Source organism: Neoarius graeffei, chromosome 21 (assembly GCF_027579695.1).
Source record: "Neoarius graeffei isolate fNeoGra1 chromosome 21, fNeoGra1.pri, whole genome shotgun sequence".
NCBI lineage: Eukaryota > Metazoa > Chordata > Actinopteri > Siluriformes > Ariidae > Neoarius > Neoarius graeffei.
In genome coordinates, this window is record NC_083589.1 from 37,783,876 (window position 1) to 37,803,193 (window position 19,318).

General features: G+C 40.1%; 1 protein-coding gene across 2 annotated transcripts in view; it reads left to right on the forward strand.

Annotated features, from left to right (window-relative positions):
* Positions 1–18,427, forward strand: part of LOC132869717 (chemokine-like protein TAFA-5) — a 271,152-nt gene extending 252,725 nt beyond the window's left edge. For both annotated transcript variants that reach the window (XM_060903063.1, XM_060903064.1), the window contains exon 4: positions 17,563–18,427. In XM_060903063.1, coding sequence (XP_060759046.1) covers positions 17,563–17,571 — 9 coding nt within the window. In that variant the 3' untranslated portion in view covers positions 17,572–18,427. The remainder of the gene's footprint in view (positions 1–17,562) is intronic.
* The last annotated feature ends 891 nt before the right edge of the window (positions 18,428–19,318 follow it).

The window sequence follows — 19,318 nt, forward strand, 5'->3', positions numbered from 1 at the left end:
GGCAGTGCTAAGGTGCATGTGTAATTGATCCCATTGGGCCTGCTTGGCACCTCAGGACACATCCCAAAACTCGGGTTGAACAGAACGGCCGTTGAGACGACAGCTGCTATTCCATGCAAATGCTCTCTCGGCCGCTGCAGACCATTAGCTTGCTCTGCCAGCTCTTATCTGCCAAGTCAGCAGTCCAGGCCCACTGCCTCTATTTTGATCTCACTGGAAAATAGGGAATACATTGGAGAGTTAATTTCAGGCAAGGCTTCCTCCGAGTTATATTTAGGACATTTTGGGTCATGCTTAATAAAGTCGAACGGATATGATTATCAAGGCAGTACAACTTTGAGAAAGACTTCTTTAAAAAAAAAGAATGCTTGTTAAGTGCCTCTAAATGGATTGCAAATTCTTCGCATTTCACACTTTTCCATGTTGCACTTTTTTTTTCCTGACCAGCTTGCACTGTTAGCTTGTAAAAGCAGTCGGTGTACATGATTGCTCAGCCAGCTTCTTATCGCTCATTCTTTGCCACCAAGTGAATTTCATCCAAGAAAAACAATAAGAAGAAGCAGAGTTGAAGGAGACACTTTTTATTTATTCATATTTGGTGCAACAACACTAAATCAGGTGATGCTTTCCCAAGTAAACAACACTCTGTGCCTCAGATTTAGGAACAAAAGCTCCTGAGCTCCAGAGACAGTCAGCAGTGATGATTGTCATGTACGGTAAAAATGCAATGGGAATCTCCTTGCTCATTCCTCACAAAACATGGCCAAGCACACAGCCTTGTGAGCGTAGCAAGGTACACACCTCCTCAGCTCTAATTAAGACAAATGCACCAGGAAAAACTGATCTATTTAAACATGTGAGATGGTACCATAATGGATCATGTGATGATAAAAGATGTCCTATTTGTCCTTAGCACTAGAGCCCCAGGTGTATACTTCAGGAGAAAGTGGAAAAAATAGATCCATGTGAACTGCATTAAGGCAGCCCATTGGTTTTGGAACCATTAATGTCCTGTATGCTCCTATGTCCTCACTACATATGTCCTCAAAGTCCTGAAAGGTCAAGCATGAATGTTACAGCAACATAATGTGGCTCATTGCATCATTATTGCTGATAATGTGACAGCACTAAAGATTCTTGATACACATATAGCTATGTGATATTGTCACTAACTGGCCTAGTAACACATGTGCTGGAAATAAAACTGTCTGTCCTACATTTCCATCATTCGGAAGCATAAAGGAATGCAAAAATTCTTGACATTAGTACCCGTACATTATTATTCTCACAACACTTTCACCATTGCAATTAGGGTTATGAGTAACTGCACTGTATATGCACTCCTTTCTTTTTTTTACACTGTTAAGTGCTTTGAGTATGTGTGAAAGTGCTATACAAATAAAATAATTTATTATTATTATTTTTATTATTATTGACTGCGAGCTGTCCTAGTGGTTAGCGTGTCCGCCTCTCGATTGGGAGATAACGAGGTCTACTCACGGTCGGGTCATACCAAGGACCATCATAAAAATGGTACCTACTGCCATCTGGCAAGGCACGCTGCAATACATATGCGAATTGGGAGTCAAACTCTTGCAGTTACCAGAGGACTAGCCCCTAGCTGTATAGGCGAGAGGCCAAGGGTTATGGAAGCGGAGACTGGCGCCGCCCAATGCGCCTTAAGGGCCTGGATAGTACTGGGACAGGAGACTGCCTGGGAAGACCAGGTCCTGGAACAGGAAGGACTTTGATTTAATTATTATTATTATTATTATTATTATTATTATTATTATTAACTCTAACATCTGCAAAATACATTTGTGGTAAAAATCAATTTGTTATTTGTCAATAATAATAATAGCAACAATTACAAGAAGACAGAGTCATCTATATCCCCCGCCCTATATACCAACTATATACCAAGTTTCAAGATATTATTTCTCATATTTTTCAAGCTTTGCTTCAGGAAACCAGCCCTAACGCTTTACACTGACCTCAGCAGCTCATGGCATAAGCCCACCGGACCTCTGGTCCAGGTGAGCTAAAAATTAAAATTTCTCACATTTCTTTGTATAAAAAGGCACATATACATTACTTACTCAACACATATACCAACTTTCAAGACCATACCACTCATGGTTTTCAAGTTCTGCTACGGAAACAAAACCTACCCCTAAGACTAACCTGAGAGACTAAGTCTGAAATTGTTTCCATGGAAACATGAAAAATTTCAATTTCTCAAATTTCTTAGTATGAAAAGACACATCTACATCACCTTGTTAACATGGATACCAAGTTTCAAATCTGTATCATGAATAGTTTTGGACATGTGCTCCAGAAGTGAACACTGCTCTTAGAAACTAAGTCAAAATCTATTTTTATGTAAAAATTTGAAAAATATACTTTTTTTCAAAAATCCAAAATAGCAAAATGCACCAGTTCACATCTTGCTTGATATGTATACAAAGTTTCATGAAGATACTATATCTTCAGTAGTTTTAAATATATGGCCCGGAAATGAAAACGTGACCGGATGGATGGACAGCCGGCCGGCTGGCCGGCCGGAACCCGTTTCTATATCCCTTGCCAAACTTTGTTTGGGCGGGGGAGGATGATAATAATAATAATAATAATAATAGGGCAGCACAGTGGTGTAGTGGTTAACACTGTCGCCTCACAGCAAGAAGGTCCGGGTTCGAGCCCACTGGCCGATGAGGGTCTTTCTGTGTGGAGTTTGTATGTTCTCCCCATGCCTGCGTGGGTTTTCTCCAGGTGCTCCGGTTTCCCCCACAATCCAAAGGCATGCAGATTAGGCTGATTGGTGGCTCTAAATTGACTGTAGGTGTGAATGCGAGTGTGAATGGTTGTTTGTCTCTATATACCCTTCCCACTGACGTCACCGGAAACCGGAAGTAAACAGACCCTGCGCCATATTGGAAGACCAACAAACTCGTGATCAGGGGGAAATAACGGCAGCACGCGGAATTTAAACCCACGAGGCACTTGATTCATCATAAACCTACAATGGTAAACTTTTGTGCTGTGTTAGGGTGTTCCAACAAAGCTGATGGGAAAGGTGAAAAGAAGTCTTTCTTCAGTATACCAGCTGTGATTGAGACACAAGGGGAGCAAACTAAGGAGCTTTCTGCCAGGAGACAGAGAATAAGTGCATTACTGAGTGTCTGTGAGCAAAGGAGAGCCTGAACGTTGCAACCTCCCTATTGGCTGTTTATTGGCTGTTTGTAAAAATGTATCAATTGTTGCCCTTCATCGCGGACTCGAGAGACGAGACCTGACGAGTTAGTTCGTTGGTAGCAGAACAAAATGTCTGGACACAAATCAGGTTTTCAGAAAAGGAAAGAAAATAAACGCAGGGTCGAAAATACAAAAAAGGAGGCAGAAAAAGCAAAACGAGTTTTAAGGTAGGACAAATGGTTACTTTTCTGAGGCAGCCCGCCGTGGCTGCCTGCAGGCTTATTTATTATAGCCCATTTAGTTAAAATAGTTGATCTAAAATGTTTATAGTTATAGTTATGTGATGGTTGTCCTCAGTGTTCGAACTATGCTGATATTTTCGGGGGGTCCCTTTTTTTCCCTGGGGGGTGCTTGCGCTTGTCTCAGAGCGCGGATCTCCAAACACATGAGAAGCCTATCTTACACACATATCACGCGGACTCCACACACGCATCACGTCTGAAGTCATAACTCATCAGGGGAAATCGTGTCCACATTGGCATGTTCAAAAAACAACCTTGCGTCAACAATGATACCACACGCAAGAAAAAAAAACCAGTCAGGCTAGCCAACAACCAACCTGGCAGCAGCAGTCATTGTCATATCGGTTTATTTTATCTTTGATGTAAACACAACACTTCGGATATGCAAATGCTTCCCGTTACACACGATTGCTATGTCAATAAACATCATTTTGCCAATATTTTAGAGACCCCCCAAAATTTCCCAAATCATGTTTTCAAGGGATCTCATGTCTGTTTCAGGGGATCTCGGATCCCCCGAGTACCCCCGTAGTTCGAACACTGGTTGTCCTGATTTAGACTGGTGGTTTTTTTTTTGTGGGGGGGGGGGGGGGGGGGGTTGCGCGATGTTGCACCCGGGGCCACATTAGGGCAGAACCGGCCCTGGCTACATTTCAGGTGTAGTTTGTTTTATGTATGTATGTACTTGCATAGATGTGTACTTGGTCTTCCAATATGGCGACTACCGAAATCTCGCGGCGCGGTGACATCATGCAGGATCCCTCTATATGTCAGCCTTGTGATAACCTGGTGACTTGTCCAGGGTGTACCCCGCCTCTCACCCATAGTCAGCTGGAATAGGTTCCAGCTTGCCTGCGACTCTGCACAGGATAAGCAGCTACGATGGATGGATGGATGGATGAATGGAATAATAATAATAATAATAATATTGTCATATATGAATGATCTCATTTTTACTCATTCATCTCTCTCTGAAAGCTAAAAATTCTATAATTTAAGATTGTCATCAAATAGTCTTTACCAAGCTCACCCAAATGTAGCCAATAAAACTGGAGAAGTCATTAAACTTCAGCAGCATTTTAACAAGCTAGCATTTTTCATCTGTAACTAATCCTATGTTTCTTATTAAATGTACCAAATGGTTTAGTGGGCAGTCATGGCACTGTGGATATTGATCAAAAGGTCAAGAGTTTAAATACCAGCACAGCCCTATTTTTATTTGTATTGGGCCCTTGAGCAAAGCCCTTACCTCTCAACTCTGCCAGAGACACAGCATCATGGCTGAGCCTTTGCTCTGACCCCAGCTTTCGAGCTGGGATATATGAAGAAAAGAATTTTGTTGTACAAACCCTGTTTCCAGAAAAGTTGAGATATTTTCCAAAATGCAACAAAAACAAAAATCTGTGATTTGTTCATTCACATGAACCTTTATTTAACTGACAAAAGTACAAAGAAAAGATTTTAAATAATTTCACTGATGAACTGAATTGTATTTTGTAAAAATAAATGAAGTTAGAATTTGTTGTCTGCAACATACTCAAAAAAGTTGGGACAGATGCAAAGTAAGACTGAAAAATTTATAGGATATTCAAGTAACACCATTTTGGAAGATTCCACAATAAGCAGGTTAATATGGTAACATGTTTTGGTATAAAAAGAGCAGCACCAAAGGCTCAGTCTTTGCAAGCAAGGATGGGTCATGGCTCACTTCTTTGTGCCAAAATTCATGAGAGAATTGTTAGTCAATTCATAAAGAATATTTTCCAACACAAGATTGCAGAGAATTTAGGTCTTTCACAATCTACAGTACATCATATTATGAAAAGATTCAGGGAATTTGGAGACATCTCAGGGTGTAAAGGGCGAGGTCATAAACCACTGTTGAGTGTGCGTGACCTTAAAGCCCTCAGGCGGCACTGCCTGAGAAACCATCATACTAATGTGACAAATACAGCCACATGGGCTTGGGAGTACTTCAGAAAACCATTGTCACTCAACGCAGTCCGCCGCTGTATCCAGAAATACAACCTGAAACTGTATTACACAAAGAGGAAGCCATTCATCAATTCTATGCAGAAACGCCACCGATTTCTCTGGGCCCAAACTCATCTCAGATAGAACGAAAGACAGTGGAAACTTGTGCTGTGGTCAGCTGAGTTCACATTTCAGCTTGTTTTTGGGAAAACCGGACATCAAGTTCTCAGTGCCAAAGGTGAGCATGACCATCCAGTTTATTATCAGAGAAAGGTGTGATGGTATGGGTGAATCAGTGCTCATGGGATGGGTGAATTGCATGTGTGTGAAGGTACCATTGATATATTGGGGGAATATATTGGGATATTGGAGACATATGTTGTCATTAAGGCAAAGTCTCTTCCCAGGAAGTCCATACTTATTGGAGCAGGACAACGCCAGGCCTCATTCTGCACAGGCTACAACAGCATGGCTTCGTAGATACAGAAGGCATGTGCTTGACTGGCCTGCTGCCAGTCCAGATCTGTCTCCTATTGAGAATGTATGGCACATCATGTATACGAGAATCAGACAACAGCAACCACGGACTGTTGAGCAGCTGAAGTCTTGTATCAAACAAGAATGGACAAAAATTCCAATTGCATAACTGCAACATTTATTATCCTCAGATCCCATGCAATTAAAAGGTATTATTAAAGGAAAGGTGATGTAATACACTGGTAATAATGCCTCTGTCCCAACTTTTTTTGAGTGTGTTGCAGGCATCAAATTCTAATTTTGTTTATATTGAGAAAATTCAATTAAGTTGGTCAGTAAAACTTTTGAAAATCTTTTCTTTATACTTTTGTCAGTTAAATAAAGGTTCATGTGAAATAACAAATCACAGATTTTTGTTTTTATTGCATTTTGGAAAATATACCAACTTTTCTGGAAATGGGGTTTGTCCTGCACGTGTGTATTTATAGATTAATTTGTTATAAAGGCTGCCTTTCTTTATTTAGCCCGTTAAATTAGGTCCTGTTGCTGGAGCTTACAATTGCACATGTATAATTTACCTATTTTAGTTACTATATAATTTCTAGTAGTTCTCCCAGAGAACTATGAATTGGAACACCGATTGCACCCAGACCTTCTCGCCTGACATCAGTGCCCAACCTCACTAATGCTGTTGTGGTTGAATTCTCACAGTCATGCTCCAAAATCTAATGGAAAGCCTTTCTAAGAGAGTGGAGGTTATTATAACAGCAAAAAGGGGACCAAATCTGAAATGGGATGTTCAAAAGCATATATGGGTGTGAGGGTCGGGTTTCCATATTCTTTTGGCCATATAGCATATGTCTGAATATATCATGTCAATATATCTGTTGGGTGGCACGGTAGTGCAGCGGTTAGCACTGTCACCTCACAGCAAGAAGGTTCCGGGTTTGAACCTCACGGCTGACGGGAGCCTTTCTGTGTGTAGTTTGCGTGTTCTCCTCATGTCTGCGTGGATTTCCTCCACACTGTAAAAAAAGAATAGTCGAGAATACTTGAAATTTCAAGGCAACTGTCTGCATTAAGAATTTTATGTTTTGCCAACGATGTATGCCCATGATAATCCAAACTATGATAACACTCTTATCTTTATTAAGAATTCTTAAGTCAATTTTCAATTCCTCATTCTGCCAACATAGATTTCTCTTTTTGCTGAACAGTGGCATTCACAGTAGTACAAAGAGGTAATTGAGGTTATCACAATTTTTTTTTACCTTTATTTGGATAGGACAGTGTAGAGACAGGAAATGAGCGGGAGAGAGAGACAGGGAGGGATCGGGAAATGACCTCAGGTCAGAATCGAACCCAGGTCCCCAAATTTATGGTATGGCGCCTTATCCACCTGAGCCACGACAACATGAACTTCAACCGGAGAGAGAACCACATTGCCCAGCCCTTGCATTTGGGAGAGGAAACCCCATGTCTTGGTCATTAAGAGCATGCGCTGAATAAACACCTGTGGCAATTATGTATTTTCAATTCAGATTATTCACTATTGCATATTTACACATCATTGAGGTGCACCCTATCAGTTTGATGTGGATTTTTCTGTTCGTTAATAATTATTCTTATTTTCTTGTCCATTCAATTGTGAATATGGAATTACTTGAACAAAGCGTAATTCTATTTTTTAGAATTATCCACATCAAGAAAAATCCACATCAAACTGATAGGGTGCACCTCAATGATGTGTAAATATACAATAGTGAATAATCTGAATTGAAAATACATAATTGTCACAGGTGTTTATTCAGCGCATGCTCTGAATGACCAAGACACGTGGTTTCCTCTCCCAAATGCAAGGGCTGGGCAATGTGGTTCTCTCTCCGGTTGAAGTTCATGTTGTCGTGGCTCAGGTGGATAAGGCGCCATACCATAAATCCGGGGGCCTGGGTTTGATTCTGACCTGAAGTCATTTCCTGATCTCTCTCTCTCTCCTGCTCATTTCCTGTCTCTACACTGTCCTATCCAAATAAAGGTAAAAAAAAGCCCCCCCAAAAAAATTTGTGATAACCTCAATTGCCTTTTTGTACTACTGTGAATGCCACTGTTCAGCAAAAAGAGAAATCTATGTTGGCAGAATGAGGAATTGAAAATTGACTTAATTAAGAATTCTTAATAAAGATAACAGTGTTATCATAGTTTGGATTATCATGGGCACATCGTTGGCAAAACATAAAATTCTTAATGCAGATGGTTGCCTTGAAATTTCAAGTATTCTCAACTATTCTTTTTTACAGTGCAGGTGCTCTGGTTTCTCTCACAGTCCAAAGGCATGCAGTTAAGGCTAATATACTACTCCCAATTGTCCATGACCACAAGCAGTACAGAAGAGGAGTGGCTAGCTGGCTGTACTTACTTAGCCAAGAAACCCTTGGAAAGGGACCCAACCCAGAACACACTGGATGGGCGAAGAAGAAGAAGATATATCTGTTGGAGAAGCAGCTTAGTTTGCAAGGTGGTAATTATGCCTACTTTGAAGAACCTGAAATATAAAATCTATTTGATTTATTAACTCATATTTATTAAGCGAGATGGTTACTTTTGTATTAATGTATATTTCCATATGCCTTATTTCATAGTTTTGTCTGCATTATTCTTCAATTATATGGGGGAAAAAAACTTGTATAAATTCAGATAGTTTCTCAGTGTATTATTTCCTATAAAACATTTGTAAGTCTCATAGTGAGATAAAACTCTTGCTGTGATTTCACACCAAGCAAATGTGTTAGCAGATTTCTTTTCCTGTAAACATGGAACTTTGAATCACACATGGTCATATGTTAAATCATTGGTAATGAATTTATTTACAGACCTCTGCAATCGAGCTTTCGTGGTGTATGTGAATATAATGTGTTCACTGTATGCATAAATATAATGAGATGAAATACCAATTTCATCAGCTTCATCACATTATTTAGATGAACTATTTTCTTTTCCTACTAATGGAGTCCCGGTAAAGACAGTAAGGAGACAAAGTGATCATGACCTTTACTAGCTACGTTCTTGAAACATTATTTCAAAGCATCCGACATTTCATGTTTGAAAACAAACACAAATGACTGAATACAGTGTGAAGCAACTGAGTAAATACTTTTTAAATTTTTAACAGGGCCTAAGATATAGTCTATAACAGTTATTCCACGAAATCAAGTCATACATGAGCTGATAGCCAACGAGGCGCATAGCACCAAGATGACTATAATCCATGCATGACGAGATTGAGTGCAATAACTGTTTTACTCTATCCACATGCACTGGATTTTAAGAAACAGAGCATTTTTGTTTTTATTTTTTGCAAATTTGATAAATAAAAACTTTATACAAAATGTCCAACAAAATCATTTCCACTTAGAATATAAACAAACTGGCAAAATGGCAGTAGCAATTTGTGAAAAATGTGATAATAATAATTCTTGAAAAATAAAAAAGATATGTTCTTACCATCAAATACTTTCATTCCATATTTTATTGCTTTTTTGTATTTTCAGGGTTTTGTTTTCGAGTTGAGTTTTTAGTTCGTCCTCAGTTGATTCAGCAACATGTGCCACCATTTTGTTTTTCTCTACTCATGGTATATGAGCTGATAGCCTAGTTGTAGAGTAGCCAATCAGAGTGCGCGATTGTTCATATCCAGATCTGGGCAGTAAAATAATCTATCAGGAATGGATTTACCCCAGCTAGATTAGCACCACCAAAATAGTGTGTAAATATAATTACAAATTTGATCAGCAATTTTTTTTTCTATGCAAAATGAGAATGTGGTGTGTTACTGCTTTTGATGTTCATTGGATAAACATAAAGCATTATCCATATACTGCACAAAATTCTTGGACATACCCAAGCTTTCAACTTCTTCAGGAGCCTTCATCAGGGATGGGAAGTGACGTCATTCCTTGAAGGAATGACGTCACTTCCCATCCCTGATGAAGGCCCCTGAAGGAGTTGAAAGCTTGGGTATGTCCAAGAATTTTGTGCAGTAAAAAGTTTTTTTTTTAAACAACATAATCTTCAATAGCAACATGGAAAGATTGATTAAAGAAACCATATCTCTGGTTCAGAACGGCCGACTTTACCCAGAGTCTTCCTCGCATGAAGAAGATTATATCCAAATGCAGGGATGAAATCTCACTCAAGCTGCTGCCTCATCCATTCCAGCTGCTAGATTTTATTTAACTCTGCAAGTGTTGCTTCAAGATATTAGAAACACAGGAACAGACTCAGAGTTCTTTCAGTTAAGGAAAAGATGACAAATTCATTCCATTAAAAAAGATATTCCCAACAAATGAGTGGTTAGGGTGGTTAAACCATTTGCTTCTCTCTGACATTTGAAGATGTGAAGTCATGTGAGTTCATTCAGGCAAAATGTCAGCTGGAGGCCATATGCTCCACTGGTCCTGTTTACTGTATGGAACACATAGGTGAGAAATCTCCATATGTGCTGTGAATAACAGTCTCTTTCTCTTTTTGGCTTCACTTGCGAATGTATATTTGCCTTCTCACACAATTCATCCATCAATCTGTTGTCTGCTTCCAGAATGTCCCACACGCACCATGCAAAATTTAACAGCCTTCTTTTTCCGTGGGATGTTTTCTTGGCTCATGAGAGGATGCGTTTTAGAAAAGATCAATTGATCCTAGTGCTCAAAAGGCCCCAGCAGTGGGACCATCTGTGGCATTTAGGATAAACTGAATTTGCAGCTTGTCATGATATTTTGCTTTCATGAAACAGTTTTGTTTTTTTTTGTTGTTGTTGTTTTTTTTTAGTTGAGTTATTAAAGCCTTACCAAAGTCTATATTGAAGAAGACAAAAGGGCAAACAACTTACGTATACCTGAGAATTAAGTAGAACTTTAGCTTAACGTCTGGCCATATTTAGTTTGGTTTACTTTCATAACTGCTTGCACATATTTCTCCATGGGCATTTACTGTGTGCCTTAGTGAACTGAAAACTGTTTCATATCCATACATGCAGCAGTTGAACTGAAAAATATTCTATATTTCATACATTCATCTCTCCATGAACTGAGAGTAAACGTTTATGCTCCTTTCCAAACAGGCTTCTGAAGCCTTCAGATGGTTAGAAAGATGGTTGTGAGGCAGCCCCTCGATGGAAAAAAATGTCCAAAGCCACCACCCTCATTCACAGCAGTAAGGCAGTAGTGACTTAATGGGTAGTGTGGGTTACCATGAACCTCAATATTGCTGCTCTGATAAGATGAATGTGTTAGAGGAGGTTATCCAAGATTCAGTGTTGGGCTATAGTATGTATAAAAGTAGGAAATCTATTACTTTAACTGCAGTAACTATGTAACAGTTATTCCACACAATTGAGTCGTACATGAGCTGACGAGGTGCGTAGCGCTGAGTTGGCTTTAAGCCATGTACGATGAGATTGAGTGGAATAACTGTTTTATTCAATCCACATTCACTGGATTTTGAGAAACAGAGCATTTTTATTTTTATTTCTTGCAAATTCAATAAATAAAACCTTTATACAAAGCATCCAACATACGGTAATCATTTCTGCTTAGGCGGATTTCTTAAAAACCTATCGATGGCTGCACGAAGTGACTTTAATGTTGTTTTTTTGTAGAAAGTGCCGTCTTGCTGTCATGCCGAGGCATAGACATTGATTTAATTCTTCCTTGGAAATTTCAGTGATGTAATTTTCAAACTTCTTTGAGCTTTTGAACCAGTCTAAAAAAAAAAATTCAACAAATTTTAATGCTTAAAGATGAAGAATGTAAACAAACCGGTGAAATGACAGTAGCAATTAGTGAATTTTTTTTATAATAATAATAATAATAATAATAATAATAATAATAATAATAATTCTTGAATAATAATAATAATAATAATAATAAAGATACATGCTTATAATCAAATACTTTTATTCCATATTTTGTTGCTTTTCTTTTGTGTATTTTTTGGGGATTTGTTTTCGAATAGAGTTTTTATTTCATCCTCGGTTGGTCCAGCAACACACTCCGCCATTTTGTTTATCTCTGCTCACGGTATATGAGCAGTCTAGTAGCAGAGTAGCCAGTCAGAGTGTGCGATTGCTCATATCCAGTGAATGTGGATGGAATAATAGGTGATAGCTTGTGGTGGTAGCATTTTATCAAATGAACGGCAGGGAATTGGTTAAAAATGCTAAAACATTTCATTAAAATATAGGCCATAAATTAATTCATCAGTTATGTATTATATTACATTACATGGCATTTAGCAGACGCTGTTATCCAGAGCAACGTGCAACGAGTGCAAAAATCAGGTACAAGAAGTGCTGAACTTCTCGACAAGAAAGTTCTAGTGCCAACTGAACAAGTGACAGAATACTTAGTGTAACATTCTGCTGAAATACCAATACTGAACAAACAGCCAAGGAAACAAACCAACCGTACAAATGAACTGACAAAGGAAAAAAACCCTCCAACGGCTAACTACAGGCTGAACAGCACACAGCCTGGGTTAGTCGAGACCGATATGCAGTTAAACAGTGGGCAGGGAAGCAGGGGAGACGTGCAGCCTGAAGAGGTGAGTCTTGTTATTTGGCGAGAGTATTTAAATTTACAGAGTGTGTGAGTATGTGATATTTACAGTCTGTGAGAGCACTTCCTCATGCTGAAAACAAAACTCATCTCTGTTAAAGAGTTCCCCTTTAACAAGCACCCCACTCAACTCACCCCTTGGTTTTTGGCACAGCGCATCAGCAATATAGGCAAACAAAGACAAACAAATGAAAAACTTAGTGGTTTTCCAGCTGCTCTGCTCCTCTGTCACACACTCGCAAACACACAACTCTGCTGTCAGACAGAGGGAGAGAAGAAACATATATAAATACATGAAGCGTGTCATATCAGTTATTACCCACCTGCTTTATCTTAAACCCCTTCCTGACCATACAATCCCATGCCCAACCACACCTCCACCTTACCATATCCCCTCACTGCCTGACAGAGGTTATAGAGCCCTCAAACCCAGCAGCACATGTGCCCATCCATAGATTTCTGCAGACTGAGGCATGGACATGGTAAATGTGGTTCTCACATTGGAATCATGTTATGGACCCACTACACAGGAATGTGGTCAGAAGGACCAAACAAATCATATCAAACAGTCATGTCCTATCACTGCTTCCTCAGACAGCCCACCTACCAGTTCTTGCTCAGTGAGTTCTCATCCCAGGAGTTAAGTGTGCCAGTCCATGTAGTTCTACAGACTGAGGCATGGGCATGGTCTTGGTGAAGGGGCAAAAGTACTTTTGGTTCTTGATCATTCAGATGCATTCTGGAATTTTGATGCTGAACTATAACAGCACCACCCTTTTAACAGACCTCTCTGGCTTCACATGGTTAGCCTCATCCATTGCCTTCAGGAGTTCAGAAACCAAAGACAAATGGGCAAATACAAATAGCCCTTGCCAATGTCATGTCTCAGAAGTGACAGTGATGAACTTCTAGTCTAGTCGACTTGCTCCAGGACTGCTCTCCTCACTTTCAGGTAGTGTAAGGAGGTGGATGTTGAGTGCTAGACTATGGGCTACTGGCAGGGCTTCCCTGGTCATCAAAGCCTGAATGAGGAGGCTCATTAGTCCCTGGGCCAGCCACATGCCCAAGACCTTTGGTTCAAACATGTTTAGGCATGCCTGAGTGACCTGTAATGTCATCCTAGCCAAGTTGAGGGTCTTATTTTGTGAAGACACGGGAGAAGATGATGTTATGAAGCTCTTCAAAAGGGTTCAATCTGGTCAAATGCTTGTCCAACTCAGGTTTGTTTCTTGTTTCTGTTGCTGCAGGCCAAACAGAGCCTGATATTGTTGTTCCTGCAAGCTAGATTGATGGGAGGACTTGTTGTTCTCCGAGCAAACCCATGTTTCAGCACCAGTGTAACAAATGAGAGCGCCCCTCTAGGAGAACATAACAGACCCTGCAGAACTTTTATTTTTCCATCTTACCTTCTGGCATGACACCCGACAAAACGAAGTAGGAGATAAGAATCAAAACCCAAAGAAATGAAGTTCAGGTGTGCCATTGTCCTAAACTACTCCTGATACAGACTTGCTTGCCACTTGCAGACCACACATCCACCTGCTACTGGGACACTTTGTTTGGATAGATACAAGCCGAACACACTTTCACCTATTACTGCTTCCTGTTTACTGCTCCGTTGTTTAATAAGCAGCCTGGAAAAAGCTTCTGTTTTCTAAATCCATGAATATTCCAGACTTTGAGAAGTTTATTTTGGGCTACACAAAAATAATGAGACTTAAGCAAGAAACCTCATTCACCAGCTTACAGAACGGCTGTAATTAAGGAATTTAAGGAAGCATTCCTTCACATAAACCCTTAAAAATCAGCTTCCTCTTCTGTGCTAATGAAAATTCACAGATATGGAAATGACTCATCTTAAATTACCAAAGGGTAGCAGGACTTGCATGGATAGAATTAATATATACCTGTGTACTGACAGTGCTTTTATGGTGGATTTAATTACCTAGACGTTACAGTGGTGTATTAGAAATGTGGCCTTGTCTTTAGCTCCAGTCTTGTACAATCATTCAATTATTTTTCTCCCTGAACATGTGTCATTTGCCTATTAAATTGGGGTTCATTCTGAATCTTGATTGCTCCAACCCTGCTGCTTTATAGTTAGAGACGCTCATTTTTAAGCCAACACCTGCCTTTCCAATGCCAGTTTGGTCCCTATGCAGTTGTCAGGAGTTCATTGTTATGAAAGACATGTGCCATCTTGCAAGCATTCGGTGGCCTTACCTCATTGGCAGAGGACCAGGCACTATCCAGATGGCATAGAGATTTTTCAATATTCCCCCTGGTAGCATCACAAAATCACTTGACAGTTCAATGAAGGAGCAAACGACAGTTAAATTGACATAAGGCATGAGCTTCGTTTGACCTCTGGCATCTGACTGATTGTTGATCTGCCTTTAAGGCAGTTGCACCTGAAAATGTTCTGTTCAGGTGAAAAAAGGCCAGTTACGTAGGTAAACATTTCAAGTAATAAGCAATAAAACACATTATCAAATGACACAAAAAAATTTGCTTTGTTCAAATTAGCTAGAAAATCACAGTCACGGTCTATGATAGAGTTATTTTGTTATTTAAGTTATTTTGACCAGAGAGTACATAAAAGTATTAAGGGTTCTGACTGCAAAGTTGAATTCTGGGCAAAATGTTCTATTTCTACTGCTGTTGGAGTTTCAAGATGTTTCGCTGCTGCACACACCGTGTATCCTATGTGTAAATGTTTTGCCGAGATAAAATGCATCCCGCGTGTTACAATTCCAGACATTGCCAAAGCAAGTGAGCAACATTATCATGTGACCACCGTGGGATGTGTTTGACCTACTTTGAAACAAAACAAGTTGGCATGGTCAAACATGGCGGACTCGGCTCTCCTGCCAGCTAAAAGCCAGCGGAAAAAAAAGGAAAGCCTGCCGAGTGAGCGCAACTTCAAGATAGAGCAAGGTTAGATGATGACATTTTTCTGGACAGATAACTAAATCTTACTAGTTACCGTAGCACTTAGCTATCTTATCCTTAGAATGCATGGGCTCGACTCTACAGTAGCGCGTATGGAGTTATACACATAATGTTTTGATTTTACAGAGAAAGAAACAACACAAAAGTGGTAACAAAGAAAAGATATATTTGTCTTTTGTTTCACGGATCTATTTGCGAATGCCAACCACAAATTACATCCCTGTGACTCAAAACTCTCCGAGGTCGATGCAGAGTCACGATGTTTTCCGCATGTCACCATCTTGGTGCGATGCAGTTCCACAGTTATGCTAATCAGTTAAAGCTCCTCACACACCCCTTTTCCACCAAAGCAGTTCCAGGGCTGCTTCAGGGCCAGTGCTTAGTTTGGAACTGGGTTTTCTGTTTCCACTGACAAAGAACTGGCTCTGGGGCCAGAAAAAATGGTTCCAGGCTAGCACCAACTCTCTGCTGGGCCAGAGGAAACAACCACTTACATCAGTGGGGGGTGGAGTTGTTAAGACCAACAACAAGACCACGAAAGATCGCCATTTTTAAGCGACAAGAAGCAGCAGCTGTACAAACGTGGTCATCCATTATTATTATTATTGTTGCTGCTGCTTCTTCCGTGTTGTTTTTGCTTCGATATTCGCACCAAGGTTTATGCAAACGTAGCGACGTATACAACGATGTAATGACGTGGCTTCCCTTAGCACCGCGAGCTATGGAAAAGCAAACTGGTTCTCAGCTGGCTCACAAGTTGAACGAGTTGTGAACCAGCACCAGCACTGGCCCCGAACCAGCCCTGTTTCCATAGGGCCACACTGTTTACCCCAAGAGGTAGGAAAACAGTCCCAAAACAGAGAACAGCAACCCTCAGGACATCAAAATGATCACAACTCATCCACATGATATTGTTTTTGTGAGAAATAGGAAAATGCCATGCATGATAATTTTTTTTTTAACATTTCAGATGACTTTGCAGTCAGCACCTTTAAAATTCTAGAGATAGTGGTATAAAATGTCTGAGAACATTTTATATTAACGTTTAGCAAAGATTTAATTTACAAAAAGATAGGAAATATTGCCTAAACAAAAGCTCGCTTTGCTGATCAGGCTGATCTGTATGGTTTTAGTCCTGGTTATACTCACATATCTTTAATTTTCACTTCCAGCCAAGAGCATAGAGTTGTCAAGAGTACCGTAGGATATTCATCTTGATTAACCAGTTTATCCTAGTCAGAGTTACAGTGCCTGTATCAGGAACAGTGGGCATATGGTGGGGATATACAGTACCAACCCTGGAGCTGTGAGGTGGCATTGTGCCACCATGCCATTGCTAATTCTGTATATATTGTTTATATTGCTAATGTAGTATATATAAGAGAACACAGCTTAAGAGAGCAGCAACCTCTGGTACAGTTTACAGTAGTCATGGTTGGCTGCTGTTATACAACCACTGATCCTCATCAGAGAAAAGTGTATCTCTCTCTATCTATCTGGCATATCACTATAGTGACGTGGTCGCTCTGACGGCTTCAGCCATCAAAGTTTCTAGGGAAGAATTACAATAGTGGTTTCTTGTTGCCTTCTACTGGATTATTAGAGAGGTTTTCTCCTCTCAATCATTCACACACACCTATGGACAATTTAGAGGAGCCAGTTAACCTAACCGTATGTCTTTGGACTGTGGGGGAAACCAGAGCACCCGGAGGAAACCCATGCAGGCATGGGGAGAACATACAAACTCCACACAGAAAGACCCCCGTCGGCCACTGGACTTGAATCCAGAACCTTCTTGCTGTGAGGCGACAGTGCTAACCACTACACCACCGTGCTGCCCATGAAAAGTGTATATATGAAGAAAAATAATTAATTACATAACAGATTGCCAGACAAGGACCAAGAAATAATTAAAAAACGTTTTATTTTAAAAAGCCTACAGTTTATATTTAACGCAATATATTTAACAGTTTTCCATGGAACATCCATGGCCAAGTAGAAACACCTGGATGCATTTGTTTAAAGTGTTCCATGTGTTTGTGTGTCCACAGGTCTCCTAACACTGGCCGAAGTTCTAATGGTGTGGAGAGCTTCACATGGACTCTATAGAAGCCTGACAAGCTCTTTGCTCCCCCCACCTGCTGTAGATAACTTGCTGTCTGTCATCAGCTCAACATCCGCCTCCAACTGCCTGTCTGTAGCTCCGCTTTGTAAATGGGCAGCGCCCCCTAGTGCCACGGAGGACATACGTCCACACTACACCTCACACAGAGCACCCAAGAGCCTGCAGGACTGCTGCTTGTGAGGGGCCTTGTGTTCTCACTGGATGTCGACACCCTTTTCGAGGCCAGATCTGAGGTTCTGATCTGCGCGCCCTGTGAATAGGCCTTCTGCTGGAGTCCACCTTTGGCACTCAAACAACTTTTACTGACCAAAGAGGAAAAGTAACAAACAAACAGCTCAACAAACAATACCTTAAGAAACGGAGTTCAGAGAGGGAGGGCTGAGCGAGGAGAAATTAAGACACCAAGCCCTGTTATCACACACCAGTGTCCACCGATTTAAAGCACTGACATTGAAGAATTGATCTGTGCAAATGAACTGATCAAAATGAACTAAATTCCAGTAGTACCTTTAATACTTTGCATACATTTTTTCCCTCGAACTGAACCCACTGTATTTTGAAACTGGAAATATAGGCACTGTATACATACATTATGTGTATAAAGAAATTGAGATTTGCATTTTTTTCAGTAGCAAACTTTGGGACAATTTGCAATAAGCATGGTTGGTCACAGTTAAAGAGTACAAGTGTTGATCCTCATTGGACAAAAAAGTGAATATATGAACAACAACAACAACAAAACATCATTTCAAATTGCCGGAGGAGGAGCCAGAAGTCATTAAATGTATTTTGAAAGGCCTACAGTTATATATTTAACAGTTTTCTATGTTGTATCTTTGTAGAGAACCTTATTTAACATGAATAATGTGATGGGAATGGCAGTGATAGAATGTGGATAATAAGCTGTGTTTCATGCCGGCCTGCAGCAGCCTGCTCTTTCTCCTGCAGCAGTAGCAGCTCTCCTTTTACACCCATTTCACACACATGACCACTTCTTCTCTACTAATGAATGATGAATGGAACGGAAAAAAAGATGATGAATGGAAAAAGGACAGCACACAAGGGGGAAACAAAAAGAAATGATCGATCACAGAGAACTGAACTTTATATCCCACTTTAGTATGCGGGGCCATGAAAATCGCTATTTGCTATCGTATTGTAAAGGTGTAGAAAAAAACAACTGAGTCATTTCTCTATGGATTTTATCTAATTTATTTTTGTGCTTGTGTTTGTTTGCACAGTGCCACCATCAGAGTGCTGACACATACAGAGAGAGTTAAGAGAGTCTTAGAATCATTTACATGAAAATACTTTTTTATTCTGAAATATTTTAAGAATAAATTAAATATGTGAAAGAAGAAATGAGTTGCTAAAATAGAATTTTAATATGCAAAGGTCATGTTTGAGGCTGCTGACCTTTGTTTAGTTTCCTGAAAAAAAAAATAAATCTGTCTTTGCCGTGATGTCCACATTTGGAAGAAGAAGAACAACAACAACCTTATTCATCACACTTGTGACATTCCTTTCTGCATTTAACCCATCTGAAGCAGTGAACACACACACACACACACACACACACATGTGAGCAATGAGCACACACATACCCAGAGCAGTGGGCAGCCATGCTAACAGCACCTGTGGAGCAGTTGGGGGTTAGGTGCCTTGCTCAAGGGCACCTCAGC